The sequence below is a fragment of the Neophocaena asiaeorientalis genome, unplaced genomic scaffold, assembly GCF_003031525.2.
Source record: "Neophocaena asiaeorientalis asiaeorientalis breed wild unplaced genomic scaffold, Neophocaena_asiaeorientalis_V1.1 scaffold202, whole genome shotgun sequence".
Taxonomy (NCBI): Eukaryota; Metazoa; Chordata; class Mammalia; order Artiodactyla; family Phocoenidae; genus Neophocaena; species Neophocaena asiaeorientalis.
Genome location: NW_020172627.1, coordinates 1,990,184 through 2,005,793, shown reverse-complemented (window position 1 = coordinate 2,005,793; position 15,610 = coordinate 1,990,184). Strand labels below are relative to the sequence as shown.

Sequence of the window (15,610 nt, the reverse complement as noted above, 5' to 3'; positions counted from 1 at the left end):
CCTCTTTAAGGTATTAGCTAAACTTTGGGGTCGGGAGAGACAGGACAGGACAGTGAAGGGGGCACAAACAGGGAGAAGCAATACCACCACTACCTCAGACTTGCAGACACTTTCTGCCATCACAAGGTCTGCACTTGTCTCCCTTCATCTGTTAACTCCTTGTGTGTGCCATGGCTTAGATCCTAACCTCTGCCACCCAATCATTAGTCTCTCCTCTCTGCCTCCCTCCCCTTACCTTTCAGCTGTATGACATCATCCAGAGATGTCTTGCTAAAATAAAACACCCACCAGATTACTTCATCTCTCACCCCAAACCTGCGCTGTGTGCGTTAAGCAAATGCTAAACATGACAATCAACTGGCCCCTCTTTATAACCCTCATCCATCTGCACCTCATCAATCCTCACTATTCCTTAAACCTACTGTAAACTTCCACACTTCCATGCTTGATCTGCACTGTCTAGAGAAACAAATCCTCCTCATCTTTCAAGCAAGGCCCAGCTCAGATGTCACCCACGAAGGTTTTCCTGTTCTCTTCAGTAAGTATCAGGTGCTTCGTTGATAAGAATATTTATGTCTATACCTAGCCCTTAACTATACTTTCCTCCTAATTTACGTTAATAGCTATCGTACATCTCTTTGTCCACTCATTTGAAAGGATCATGCAGTATATTTCCACGGCCAGTCACGGTATTTTATATCAAGCGGGGGCTCAGCACAAGTTTGTGAGCACTTCGCCCCATCTCTCATCTGTTCCTTACCTGGGAGGCAGGGATTTCAGAGATTAGGGAACTGAGGTCACGTGACTTGCCCAGAGTTATTGGCATCCTTGGGGCAAGTGACTTATCAAAAATGCTTGAGGGGGCTTCCCTGGTGGTGCAGTGGTTGAGAGTCCGCCTGCCAATGCAGGGGACACGGGTTCGTGCCCTGGTCTGGGAAGATCCCACATGCCGTGGAGCGGCTGGGCCCATGAGCCATGGCCGCTGAACCTGCGCGTCCGGAGCCTGTGCTCCGCAACGGAAGAGGCCACAACAGTGAGAGGCCTGCGTACCGCAAAAAAAAAAAATGCTTGAGAGAAAAGCAGTAACTCTATCCTACTAACTAGACTAGATGATATGAGGAAGTAAGCTTTGAAGCAATATCTAAATCGAGTTAGGTAGACAAGTTTGGGAAACTAAAGAAGAACATGACTGACTGTGATAGAAAAAACTATGAATAAATAAGAAGAATAAGGTAAGCAAATTGTTAGTTATTGTTAGAAAACGGTCCGTGCATCATCATTAGAACTTGAAATAAAAGACTGGAAACCCACAAAAGAGTTTCAGAAGAAATAAAACGAAGCCAAAGTGATCAAAGGAAAAAATTTTTGTGGGATGTGCTGGACTCACTGAAAACTATATGTAATGTCGATGCAAGTGGATCAAGGTAAAAAACGAGACTGATGTACAGTGGACCAAATTCTCCCTTCATATAACTATGGTCCTTAAACCAAGGAAAATGCCACCCAAACTACTGATTTTAAATCTTCCTAAAGATAAGCTGACTCTTCATTCTGAAATTAATTTCTTGATAGGTTTACAGTTGAGTTGTATTTAACTTACTTTAAAATATTCTAGGATCTCTAAACAAAAAATATACTTTATATGTTGCCTAAAGGCGATCAAATTTCACAAATGGTAAAACTCAGGTGTGCAGGTTGTTCTGCTACTTAAGATGCATATTTTTGACCTTTTGTCTTATTTAACAATCATAATTACTACAGTTTCAAAGAAGTTTTACATTTCCAGAACCTTCAAAATTCATTAGATTATTGCTCATTTATCCAGGGTAGAAGTTATTATTTATAATTTACAAAGAAAAGCCACTCAGATCTTCTGACTCTCTAAACCAAGAAGCCACTTTAGGGAGATGCAAGTACAGGTAATTCAAAGAAAAGTTTATGAGCACTCAGAAGCAGCAGCAATGCTGCAAGCTTTTACCACAAGCTGTGCACTTAATGGGACCGTGGTGAGGAAAGAGTCCCTAAATCAGTAACTGGCATGGGCCTGGTCTGGGAATAGGACAAGTTAACACCTTTACTGGGTCTGAAAATATGAAGAATATTTCCAGAAAAAAGAGACAACAACTTCCTCTGGAATATTTTGGGACAGCATGAGTCACCAAGAGTGCATGGCGAGTTAAGGTGGAAAAGCTGAGTCTACTTTGAATGAAATTACAGGTGGCGTGGTAGGTTCAGCTACAGGCTCAGCTTGACAAAGGGATGACAGGACCGGGTGGTCTTTGAGAAGATAACTTGGGCAGCGGCAAGGAGAGATGAAGAGAAGGAGCATTCACAGGCCAGTTAAGAAATTATCTCAATAGTCAAGGCTAAAGATGACAAGACTGTAGGGACGGGAAGAAACATTCCTAACAAACTGGCAGGAAACAGTGATGACCACCCCATCAAAGGAGAAATATTCACACATGTCCTGGTGTAGTTATTCAGTGGAATACTATATAGTGATCGAAAAAAACCAAAAAACAAGATGGAGTTTATGGAAATGAAAAACATGCTGCAGGATTTTTCTTTAAAAAGATGCATAAAACTGTAAAACATGATCTCATTTAAATGAAAAAAAGACAAGAATGCCTAGAAACAGGCATGAAAAAAGCACTGACAACACATTGTTACCAATGATTACGCTAGGGAGGAGTATGGAATGGGGACTTCGTATTCTCTACGCATGTTTTTTCATTTGTTTGTATTTGTTTTTCACCTTGACTACCTTTTTTTGCTTTCTTTCTTTTTTGGGGCATGAGGGGGCCGCACCATGCAGTTTGCAGGATCTTAGTTCCCTGAGCTGGGATTGAACCCGGGGTCATGGCAATGAAATCGCCAAGTCCTAACTACTGGACTGCCAAGGAACTCCCTCTATGCATGTTTTAACCCTTTTTTAAGAAGGCATCCATGTATTACTGTATAATTTAAAATAAACTTTAAACAAAAAATATTTAGGAGATACGGAAGAAGAGCCAGGTACGGGTCTCTAGAAAAGAGGAAGTTCTAGGCTCCTCAACTGCCATTTCCCTCCTTCACTGTACCCCTTAGGGTACAATGTCCCTTGGGATGTGCAGGCATCGGGGACTGCACATGGTCACCCATGACCACAGTGGGAAGGAGAGAGTCTTCCTCATCAAGCAAGGGTGGAGGAGCTGCCTTTTTAGATTCTGTGGCTGCTCCCACATGGGGGGAATCTCGGGGGGTACATCCCTCCTTCCCTGTCTTACATGTCTTTCTGTCTCTAACACATGCCAATTAGAGTGGTCTGAAGTTGGGGTCGAAAGCCCTCAACAGCAGGCTATGACTCTGCTTGATTCTTGGCCTTTGAGGCTAACCCAGCTCAGGTAAAGGAGGTCTCCATGGGGTCTAGCCTGAGAAGCTCTAAAGTTTCCTTTGGGGCTGTTGGCAATTGCCAGTTGGCAATAAAATGCTGCTTGGCCTCACTTTGTTCTGTGTGCACACACTTACATATACCCACATAGGGAATGTGTTGGGGAGGGATGAATGACAGGCCAAAGACAGGATTCCAGTATCCCTAGGTTCCCAGGACAAATATTATCATAATGCCACCTTCCTCTTTCTTAATAGTCCTTTTGATATAAAAAACATGAAGACTTGCTAAATCTTTTAGCTTAGGCGATCATGGTTAGTGATGCCATTTAGATGTAACTGCTGGAAGACTATTTAGACTAGATAGGCACTGATGGACTTTTTTTTTCTCGTCACATACTTTTAATTTTTTAAAAAAACTTTAATTGTCATAAAAAACATAACATTTACTATCTTAACCATTTCTAAGTATAGAGTTCAGTAGTAGTAAGTATATCCACGTTACTGTACAACCAATCTCCAGAATTTTTTCATCTTGCAAAACTGAAACTCTGTACCCATTAAACAACTCTCCATCCCCCAGCACCCCCCTCAGCCCCTGGTGATCACAGTTCTACTGCTTCTATGAATTTGACTACCCTAGGTACCTCGTGTAAGTAGAGTCATACAGTATTTGTCTTTTTGTTGCTGGCTTATTTCACTCAGCATTATGTCCTCAGGCTTCATCCATGTCGTAGCCTGTGTCAGAACTTCCTTTCTTTTTACTGATTCACTATTAATATAAACCAGGACCAAAGCGTTAGTACTGGAAACTTGCTCCTGTAAGGAATAACCTGTACATTAACTGGCCTGGTCTAATGTTAGCAGAATTCCATGCCACCGGGGCTGGCTGAGCCCGGCAGTTCCTTCAGAAGGAGTGCAACAGCGCTGTCCCCTGCTCTCCCCTGAGACTCAGACGCCTACAACTGACACTGACGGGGCTGCGTGATGTGGAATCCTTTTCTCCAGGCTTTGCACGTGTGCTTCGTCTGTAAAATACCACTAACCAGAAGATGTCTATCTAAAACCAGGCAAACGAGTTTTTCCATAAGACTCAGTCTCCAAGGTCAGGTTTTAGGACCTGATTGAGGGAAGCATCAGTATTCACGGAACATCACCTCAGGGTTACTTCCTGGGTCTAACAGGTTAAGAATACCGTTGTTGCAGGAGGAGCAGATGCGGGAGGAGAGCCAAACAGAGAGCTTCCACTGTCACAATCATCTTCAAACAGGAGAGATGCTCTCTGGGTCTTCTTTTGGCTATACAAACAAAGAGTCAAATTAAAGGCAAATGTGATTTACAAAATACAATATTCTTTCTAGGCCACACCTACAGGAACCCACCTACCACCAAAACGCCCGAGTCATCCATTGACCTTACACAGTTGCAGCAAGAAAAACCTTTGAAGTAGGTGCAATTTGTGTCCAGCAAGTCATCACCCGCTGTCTGGCATTCTCGTGTAAAAGCCCGGGGCCCTCCTCATCTTGTCCCTTTGTCAGTTACTTTTGGATCAAGGTAGGTGCACTAGCTGTTGGCTTTGCCAACTCACACAGCACACTTAGCGTTCACAAACGTAGCATTCTCTCTCACCATTTCCTATGGCAGAGGAAGAACCAGGGAGCACCAATGCCTATTTCCAGCATGGTCAGGAAGGTGGCTGTCAAGAGATCTCAGGGCCAGAGCCTGGTTCAGGCTGTGACTTGTGGCCTGGTGCCACCTCAGCCACTTAACCATGTCTTTCCAAGCGCCTCTGTGGGCTTCTGTGCCTTCCCTTCAAACCCTAAACCCATCCCATTCTATCCCCTCCACACAAAGTCTCTAAGAAGCTGGGAAAGCTCATCTTCACTGTTCACCACAGCAATATTCACCCATCTCTACCCCATGTTGGGCAACCACAGCTGAAATCCAGCCACAGCTCTCCTCACCACCTTCCTCTCACCTGTCTTCACCTACCTCCTCACCTAGGCTTCCACACCAGCCCCTAGGGGCAGTCAATAAATGTCTTCCAGAATAAATATTGATCAGGACCTTTTAAGGAACAGAATCATAAAAGTAAAGAAACAGGGAGGCCTAGCACTGGACATGGGCAGTCCCAAATAGAAAATGTTCTAATTACAGAAGGGTCATGTTCTAGTTTCTATACTATGTGATAAGGAACCACCCAACTAGCAGCATACTAGAGAATTATCAAAGTAATGAAAATTCCAAATTCAATGTTAGCTAGATAAAAATAATACTAGTCATTTCAGTATCCATCTACTTACACTAAAAATAATTAGCATATATACCCATAAGTATATGTATCATAATCTTTTCTCTAAGTTTAATTATTACAAAGCATAATATAAGGTTATTCATTAGTTTAACATTGGATGTCTGCCTACATCTTAAAATTGCCTAAGGATCACACTGACTAGGGAACACAACTAACCAAACAGTTGGGCATACTTACACTGGACACTTACACTAAAGGACAGTAAAAAATTAGGTCTACACCCTGAAGAAATTATAAAAACAAAGAGCCATACACAGTCAGGTAAAATCTAATATGCCTTTAAGGATATACACTGATAAAAATGTACACAAATTATAACCAAAATATATGACTACTAAGTGATGATCACAAAATATTACAAAAATAACTACAACAGATACCTAAAAAGCAAAAACCTTATTAAGCTGCTACAGCAGAAGAAAAATCTTATGCATGATTTTCTGAACAATTTCTAAAAATCAAAACCAAAACCAAGCTACCCACAGAAAAGAATCTGATGCCAGATCCTGAAGTTCTAAGCTAGAGGAAAGCTAGTTAGCTTTCTGGACATAGTTACAATAGATAACGACAGTAAGTCCTTAACCTTGGATCTCATTCCACACCCTCCGGCACCTGCTGGTTAAATGTGGACATCCCGTGGCAATCTGTCCTCAGAAGAAAAATATGCAGCTCGGTGAACTGGAGTATTTCTCATTATAAATAATGGGGTAGTAAGTATTTTGATTCATTAAAAGGGACAGGTGTCAAAACACATTAAGATGACTATAGAGTTTACGGCCTACACCAGGACACTTTTGAGAGTGAAAGGGGAAATTATTAATCACCAGGCTGAAATGACAGGCACAAAGCAGGCCTCTCCAGACCGGCAAGGATGTTTGAGTGCCCTACTTACAAGGCAGTATTTCGCAACTTTGTTAGGGTCACAAAGCTTCTGTTTCTTTTTTTAGAACGGGTTTGAGTTACAATTTACATACCATAAGGGTTACCCTTAGTAGTGTGCGATTCAGTGACTGTTAGTATATTCACAGAGTTGTGCAACTATCACCATAATGTGAACTCACAATATTTCCATCAACCTAAAGTGAAAGCCCATACCTGTTCACAGGCACTGCCAATTCTCCTTTCCCCTCAGCCCCAGACAAACACTCATCTACTTTCTGTCTCTATGGATTTATCTCTTCCGCACATTACACACAAATAGAATCATACATGTGGTCTTCTGTGACTGGCTTCTCTCAATTATCACAATATTTTCAGGGCTCATTTATATTGAAGCATGTATCTGTACTTTATCCCTTCTAATTGCTGCATAAGAGTCCATTGTGTGGATATAACACATTTTATTTATCCGTTCTACAGTGGATGAACTTTTGAGTTGTTTCCACTTTTTGGCTATTATGAATAACGCTATGATAAACATTCACGTGCAAGTTTTTGGGTAGACGTTTCTCTCACGTGTATTCCTAAAAACTGAAATTGAGTCATGTGGCAACTCCATGTTTAACTTTTCATGGAACTGCTAGGCTGTGTTCCCAAGTGGCTGCACCATTTTACGTTCCCACCAGCAATGTGTGAGGGCTCCAATTCCTCTACATCCTCTCCTGCACTTGTTTCCTGTAAAAGATTTTTTCGAGAATCTGATGAAAGCTAGCATTGCTGAAAGCTGGATATTGTGTGTAATTGGTACTGGGACATACACATGAAACATGTTTCCTGATCTCTAGACCTGTGACCATATGTGTGTGGTGGGGGCAAAGGGAGGGGCTGCACACGTAAATAGGTAACTTCTATACAGTGTAGAAAATGCTCAAGTGAAACAGAGCTGGGGGTAGGGGGTTAAAGATGGAGCCATTTTTGCTTTAGACTCTAACCCTATTTCTTATCTTTCTCAGCTGTTTGGGTTAAGGAAGGCTTCTCAAAAGAGAGGGCTTAAACTGAGTCTTAAAAGAAGCTGGCCAGGGGCTTCCCTGGTGGTGCAGTGGTTAGGAATCCACCTGCCAATGCAGGGGACACGGGTTTGAGCCCTGGTCCGGGAAGATCCCACATGCTGCGGAGCAACTAAGCCCCACGTGCCACAACTACTGAGCCTGCACTCTAGAGCCCGCGAGCCACAACTACTGAGCCCACGAGCCACAACTACTGAAGCCCACATGCCTAGAGCCCGTGCTCCACCACAAGAGAAGCCACTGCAATGAGAAGCCCACACACTGCAACAAAGAGTAGCCCCCGCTTGCCGCAGCTAGAGAAAGCCCGGGCGCAGCAATGAAGACCCAATGCAGCCAAAAATAATAATAATAATAAATAAGTAAATAAATAAAATGCACAACATTTAAAAAAAGAAGAAGAAGAAGCTGGCCAGGGAAGAAAGGAAGGAGAGAGTCCCAGCAGAGAGAGAGAGCAACAAAAATAAAGGAATGAAATGTTATTTCCCCTACACTCATGACAGTAAATTACATTTCCGTGCTTACAATGTACCAGCTATTGCGCTAAGCGTTTCATATTGGGATTTCATTTAATCCTCTCAATGATCCTATGAGAGAAGCACTATCATCATTTTTGTTTAACAGATGAGAAAACTCAGGCTCAGAGAGGTTAGGTAACTTGTCCAAGTATATTCAGAGAGCAACTGGCAGGGCCAGAATTTAGTATCAGGTATTGGGATTCCAGAGCTTACATTCTTAACCAGAGGCCCAATATACACCCAGGGGTGAAGTCATAGAGCCCAAAGTAGAAATGGCGACATCTGAAGAGATAATAGTCAGAGACAGAAATATGAGACATTTTTGAATCTATCAATTCAGTATTAAAGCTTAACCACACCAATGCATAGGGTTTACATGTCCAATCAATTGCCTCTTTATGTTACTACCATTCAGTTAAATTTCAAAGTAATCATTTAAGGATCTCAAGAGAAAAAGAAAAAAATACACATATCTTCAAGGGAGTTATTCTGAATACACAGCTAATATGCAGCATATTACAATACCAACCACAGCCCACGCTCACTCTACATCAGGGGTCCCCACCCCCAGGCGGCAGACCGGTACCAGTCCTGGGCCTGTTAGGAACCAGGCCGCACAGCAGGAGGTGAGTGGCAGGCGAGCGAGTGAAGCTACATCTGTGGCTCCCCATCGCTTGCATTACAGTCTGAACCATCCCCCACCATCCCTGGTCCGTGGAAAAATTGTCTTCCACAAAACCGGTCCCTGGTGCCAAAAAGGTTGGGGACCACTGCTCTACATAACCTGCCACCCTTTAGTCCAAGCATTAACGTGCAGGAGCGCCTAAGACCAGCTAGGGGTTACCAGCAACTGGTGTGATACAGCACAGCTCTGCAGAGAACCATCTTACTAAACAGGATGTTTCTCAATGCTGAGCAGATTTCTATCCAAATGACAAACTTAAGTAACTTGGACAAAACTTTACATTCTTTAGGGTATCCCAGGGAAAAAACAAAAAAGACAACAAACTGTACTTAAACCCCTAACAAACTAAGAAAAATAGTATTTTAAGGTTAAAAAAAAAAGATAAGTAGAAGAAATTAGGTAAGGATCCATGAAGAAAAACATTACCCAGTACCAGGGGAGAATAACTTGCAAGTGAAAATCAAAGACATTCTCGTTTATATGATTACCAGGTGATGAATGATCGGCATGTCACCCCCAGCAGCTGACATCTTGCACATCAAATACCTTCACCTATTACCATAGACACTGATGAAATGATTTCTTACAATGATTGTCTCACCTGTCCTTAGCAATAGCAAACAGATCATCCTCATTGTCCTCCTCAAAGAGGCCCGCCTTTTTCACGGCCTTAATCTCCTGGTCTTGGGTGGTGCCAGAGTCCCTAAGTTCTCCTTTAGACTTGTCAGATGCCAAGTTGGTCTGTGAGTCAGTAATATTCCACTGGTCCTTAAAAGATAAAATATATGTTAAAATCCTCTGGCCATTTATATTAGGAAACCTGAGGAGTAAAATAAAATTCACATTCGTTTAACTTGTATTTAAACTAAGTGTATCACTTTCGAGGGAAGCTTATGTCCAAGGCTTTTCATTGAACTCAAATCTAGACAGCTGGGTTCTTTGACCTCCCCAGACCTTATGGTGTTTCCCTCCATCACGACCTGCCACAGTGTTTCTCTCTCTCTGTGTTAGGACAAGGAAACTTCTCTATTTTAGAGATCAAAATTAGTTATACAGGGGAATGAGAAGATACAGGAATGTTTAAAAAAAAAGAAAGTCGAGAACTCTCAACTTTGGAGGAAAATGATATTTAAATTTAAAAATCCCAAAGCAAGCTGGGAAAAAAAATGTATAAAAAGCTCATGCAATGTAAACAAGACAAAATGAAAGCTGCTAGCGACCCTTTTACCACAAAATTCTGAATCTGGACTTTAGAAAGCAATTAAGGAAACCCTACCTGGCTATGCTCACCCCTTCAAATCAAGGATCTCCTGAGCACTTGCTAAGTGGTCCTGGAATCTAGAGCTTTGCAAATCAAAGTGGGTTCCACAAGCAGCAGCTTCTGTTATACTGAATTTCTACCCCACTTTCCGAATCAGAACCTGCATTTGACACAGTATGTCCAGGTGACTTCTTCACACATTATAGTTTGAGAAGTGCTCCCCTAGAGCAGGGGTGCTCAACAGTGACCACATGCTAGAATCCCCAAAAGAGCCTTAGAAACCTCCAGTAACAGGCCATACCCCAAATCAATTAATTCAGAACCTCCAGTGGTGGAAGCTGGTATCAGTACTCTCTAAAGTTCTCCAAGTGATCCCACTGGGCAGTCAAAGCCGAGTCACTGTTCTAGAACCCTGGTTATCTTTACTCTGCAAGTACTTTTGCTCCCTGCTTAGGTAATATTTTTATTTTCCCTGAACCACAGTAATACTACAGAAGAAAAAATTCAACTGATGGTTGGCCATTACTATAGGGAGAACAACCCGCTAAGAATGCTAGAAAGAAAAAAAAAAGGAAAATCTGTTATAAATTCAGACTTCAGTAGAAAAAGCAAATTATGTTGTGTCATTTTAAGTTGCTTTCAATTAAAAAAAATGAACACATCTATCATTTATCTGCCTACATCATACCCTCATAACTTACCTATAATGTTAAAACAGAGTATTATAAAATAGGAAGATTTTTGATGCTCACAGCTTTTAATATCACTATATTTAGTCTTTTTCTGTACAGCTAAATCTGAACAGGTGCTAAACTATATTCTCAATTGGCTCTGTTAATATATATCCGAATAGCAAATGGAAACACTGTTAAGACTCTTATAAAAAAAGGAATTAAACGAGCATAGACCACTCCTACCTTGTCTAGCTACCGTTCTTGGTTAACGAAGCACAGCAATCATTTAACAAAGTAATTCTGACGAACCTAGGGGCAGGACAGGAATAAAGATGCAGATGTAGAGAATGGACTTGAGGACATGGGGAGGGGGAAGGGTAAGCTGGGATGAAGTGAGAGAGCGGCATGGACATATATACACTACCAAATGTAAAATGGATGGCTAGTGGGAAGCAGCCACATGGCACAGGGAGATCAGCTCGGTGCTTTGTGTCCACCTAGGGGGGTAAAAGGGTGGGAGGGAGATGCAAGAGGAACGGGATATGGGGATATATGTATACATACAGCTGATTCACTTTGTTGTATAGTAGAAACTAACACACCATCGTAAAGCAACTATACTCAAATAATGATATTAAAAAAAAGTAAAGTAAGGCCTAACTCATTTGAATTAGCATATATTATAATTTGAGGGTGATACTTATTTCATTCCTAAGCATTTTGAAAAGATTAATCTTTAATATACTATAATAAATATCTTTCTTCAAGAATAGAATGACAGTCTTGTGAACATAGTCTTTGGTGACCGAACTTCACTAGATCTAAATAGGCAGAAAAAGAAAAGGTTTAGGACAGCTGTAACTCTTAAATCCATCAAACCATCTCCTACTCTTCTCTAGAAAATAACTTTCAACCCACCTCCTCATCACTGCTGAACAGTAAGGCAGATGCTTTCTTTTTGGAAAGCTCAGAGGGCTTTGTTTTCTCTTGGCTCTGAGTTAGTAGAGATGATGACTGCTTCTTAGCAGCTGTAGCCCCAAAAAGATTATCCTAGAAAAACAAATGGCAGAAGAGTATGACAACTTTGAACACATAAAACAAAAAACTGAAGACATTCTCTCATGTCAAATTAGTAGAGAATAAGTCTCCAGTCAAGTAAAGAAGATATATCACACCTTTTGGGGGGAAAAAAAAAATCACACAATACTAGTAAATGCCACTTCTCACTTATGTATAAATCCTACAACAACAGCCTACAATCTTCTCTAACTATATTCATCCATAGAAGGGAAACAGATACCATAAAATTCAAAGGCAGAACACCTGGGAGGAAGCAGGAACGGGAATAATGTGAGGACAAAGTCATAGAAATAGGAAGGAACCTGGCCCCGCCCAGTCCTCCCGTGGGCGGGCCCGCTATGCTCAGTAGGGAGGGTCCAGAGCCTGCAATTGGCCTGAGAGCAGTACAGCCCCCTGTGGCAGCCAGCAGCCTGCACCTTTCTTTCTGTGAATTAGAAACCAGACCAACGCATAAAGAGAAAGATACAGGGAGGTTTCTCTACTCTTTCACATTTATGGAAGACACACACCTGGGACAGAGGGAAGGAATGACTTGTGTTTCTGATTAATTTCAAAGGGACAATACAAACTTAAGAAATAATTTACTAAATAAAATCACTGGCCTAGTGAGAGCTGATTCTTATAGGTTCAACGGCATTCCCAAAGTACCTACTAAGGTACTTTTATTTAGGTAAAGGGAACAAAACCATAGAACTTGGCCCAAGCCCAAGTTAGACAGAAAAACACTCCTAACAACATACTACAGCAGGTGAACAGTCCTGAAGTGTAAAGACTGGATAAAGGGAGTCTTTAAGGAAAGTGTGGGAAGGTAGGAAAGGCCGTTGAGACTAATGAACCGGCACTCACTGACAGAGCTAACATTTACTACGCACTTACTATGTGCCAGGCACTGTGCCAATGGCTGTGCATTAGCTGTTTTAGCTGTCACGATGACCCTATATACTATTAAGTGAGATGAGATTCAGAAAGGTTAAGTTACTTGCCCAAGGTCCCTGATTTGCATGTGGTGGAGCTAGGATATGAACACAGGGCTCTGATGCCAAAGCCCATGAGCTCAGCCACCGCACAAGACTGCATAAGAGCAAAGGTTTGGTTTGTCTTCCCTCTCATTTCTTTCTCCCACTTTGCTCTCATCCAGCGTGGGAAAGAGTAGCAAGGTGAGGACATGGTGTCCTTCTCCTCTCCACTACCATCTTATCCAAGACGTTCTTGTAGATCATTGGGTTCCATCCCCTAAAAAGTATTTCTTACATGAAGATTTTAAAAGTGAAACCTACAAAGCCTTGCATAGAGCTGGGTCAAGAAATCTAAGGCCCTGCCCATTGTGCAGTTAAGAGAACTTAAGAAAGGAAATAAAAACTGAAATAAAAACTGAAATGTTTTTCTTATATAAGCCTCAGAAGGCTTGACTGCTTCCCTATCACCTTGTTCTACTGTATGAGCCTCTGGTTATAAAGCTACATCAGCAACAGTTTTCTACTAATGGAAAACTTGATTATCTTGTGTTGCAGTAACAATGTTTACCTCTTCATCTTCATCATCGAAAAGCGAGACCGAGGTGGGGAGTTTGCTAGGCAGGAGAGATGCATCTTTCGACTTACTCACACTTTGAGAAGAAAACAAATCCTGTTGGATCAAGATTAAAGTTCCTGGTTTATAAAATATACCAGTTTTTAAAGTATCAGATATAAAACACTAAAGTTTACGACATGATGGCTGCCATGCATCCAGGTCTCTTTGTCAAAGAGGGAAGCTCGCTGACACAGTCCTTGAGGAACACGCATCAGTCCATCCTCACTGCGTGCAGGTGAGAAGGAAAAGACCCACATGTAACTCCACGTGGCGTCACTGGAACCCAGAGGTTTTGATACTCTCACCTGGATGATTAAGGCAGGGGAAATTTTTCCAATCAACTTCCTACCACGCTTAAAAAAATAACTTCCTTTTTCTGTCCAGAGAATCAGAGAGATTAAACAGATTTAATAATGGAAATAGAAGCTAGATTAACAAATTATTGGATCTACGACTCTGTTTTATTTAGTTATATCCTCTTTCCTATAATAAGAGTATGATATAATTTCTTTTAAATAAATACAAATTAAATTTTAACTTTAAACTATTTGGCGTTCTTGAACGGCAGCTAGGAAATGTTGCAAATTAGAGAAAGATCTGATAGATTCTGAAGAGATTTCCAAAATGTTATAAAATGTCAGCCTATAATGCAAAGAAAGATCTGCAAACTGAGTTGCATGAATCAGAAACATGAAATAGGATAACTATTCCCTCAGGATGAGAAACTTCAATACATAAGAGACAGGCAAATAGGACAAGAACATAGTTTCTAAGACCTCTGGATAATTTTTTTTTAATCATGTAATCAATGTCTACTCAAATATGGAGCTAATTACTTCATTAACTGAGAAAAGCTCCACTCAGCCCAGTGGTTTTTGCCTAGGCCCCATGGAGTCCCCATGGGTCTGTTTGGGTAGAAGGGGCCACACAGGGTGAGTCCCAGGCTTCCCATGCCTCTTTTAAGCATTTTAAGCATTGGCAACATTTCACTTAAAGAAAGTGCTGTGTTTAAAAAAAAAAAAAAAAAGTAGTAGTAAACCAAAACAAAGAACAAAAACAAATTTCAACATCACTGTTTTGGACCCTTGACTAATATCTTCCTTGGTATTAGGGGGGAAAAAAGGCTTTCCATTACCTTAAACACATCCCCAAAATGATTCCACAAGGTAAACTTTAGCTCCACACTTGAGATATAAAGGGAGGAGTAAATATTCAATCCTTTTGGTCCAAAGCTCTTCCTAGACTGCATCGCTTTACTTCCCCTTGCCTAAAAACCTCGACGATATCCAATAAAAACAATCTGTGATGGTACACATGGGACAAAACCTGTGGTGGTGGATTTAAACCTGTCTGCAAATTCATTTACACTCCTACCATCAGGAAGTGGAGTTGGTGTCCCCTGCCCTTGAATTTGGGCGGACCTTTGTACTGCCTCAACCAACAGAATGTGGTAGAAGTGACAACGCTGACTTCTGAGGCTAGGTTACAAAAAACAGTACAGACATACCTCATTTTATGGTCTTCACTTTACTGTGCTTCACAGATATTGCATTTTCCACAGATTCAAAGTTTGTGGCAACCCTGTCTCAAGCAAGTCTGTCAATGACATTTTTCCTACAGCATTTGCTCACTTTGTTTCTCTGTCAAATTTTGGTAATTCTTGCACTATTTCAAATCCTCCACCAGCAAAGATTATGACTTGCTGAAGGCTCAGATGATGGTTAGCATTTTTTAGCAATAAAGTATTTTTTAATTAAGGTATATACATTTTTTTAGACATAATGCTATTGCACACTTCATAGACTACAGTATAGTATAAACGTAACTTTTATATGCACTGGGAAACCAAAACATTCACGTGACTCACTTTACTGAGATATTCGTTTTATGATGGTGTCTGGAACCAAACCCGCAGTCTCCCAGGAACACCTGTACAGCCTCTGTGCAGCTCTCTTGGGAATCTCACTTTGAAGCCTTGAGGCAACACCCTAAGAAGTCCAGCTTCCCTGAAGCTGCCATGCTGGGAGACCACACAGAGACAGAGAGGGACTTCCCAAGAGCCCCAGCTGTTCGAGTCTTTCCCACCCAGGCACCAGACACATGAGTGAGATGACTCTCAGCCTGGCCACCTTCAGACTGGAACCACATGAAAGACCCTAAGTGAAAAATGCCCGGCTGAGCCCAGTCAACTTCT

The 15,610-nt window shown here is 41.5% G+C and overlaps 1 protein-coding gene across 5 annotated transcripts in view; it reads right to left on the bottom strand.

Moving 5' to 3' along the window:
* LOC112395738 (WASH complex subunit 2A-like) overlaps positions 1–15,610 on the bottom strand; it is a 119,896-nt gene that overhangs the window by 76,304 nt on the left and 27,982 nt on the right. For all 5 annotated transcript variants that reach the window (XM_024739092.1, XM_024739090.1, XM_024739088.1 and 2 more), the window contains exons 18-21: positions 13,369–13,470; positions 11,683–11,814; positions 9,431–9,597; positions 4,565–4,667 (exon numbers count right to left, since the gene is read on the bottom strand). In XM_024739092.1, coding sequence (XP_024594860.1) covers positions 4,565–4,667; positions 9,431–9,597; positions 11,683–11,814; positions 13,369–13,470 — 504 coding nt within the window. The remainder of the gene's footprint in view (positions 1–4,564; positions 4,668–9,430; positions 9,598–11,682; positions 11,815–13,368; positions 13,471–15,610) is intronic.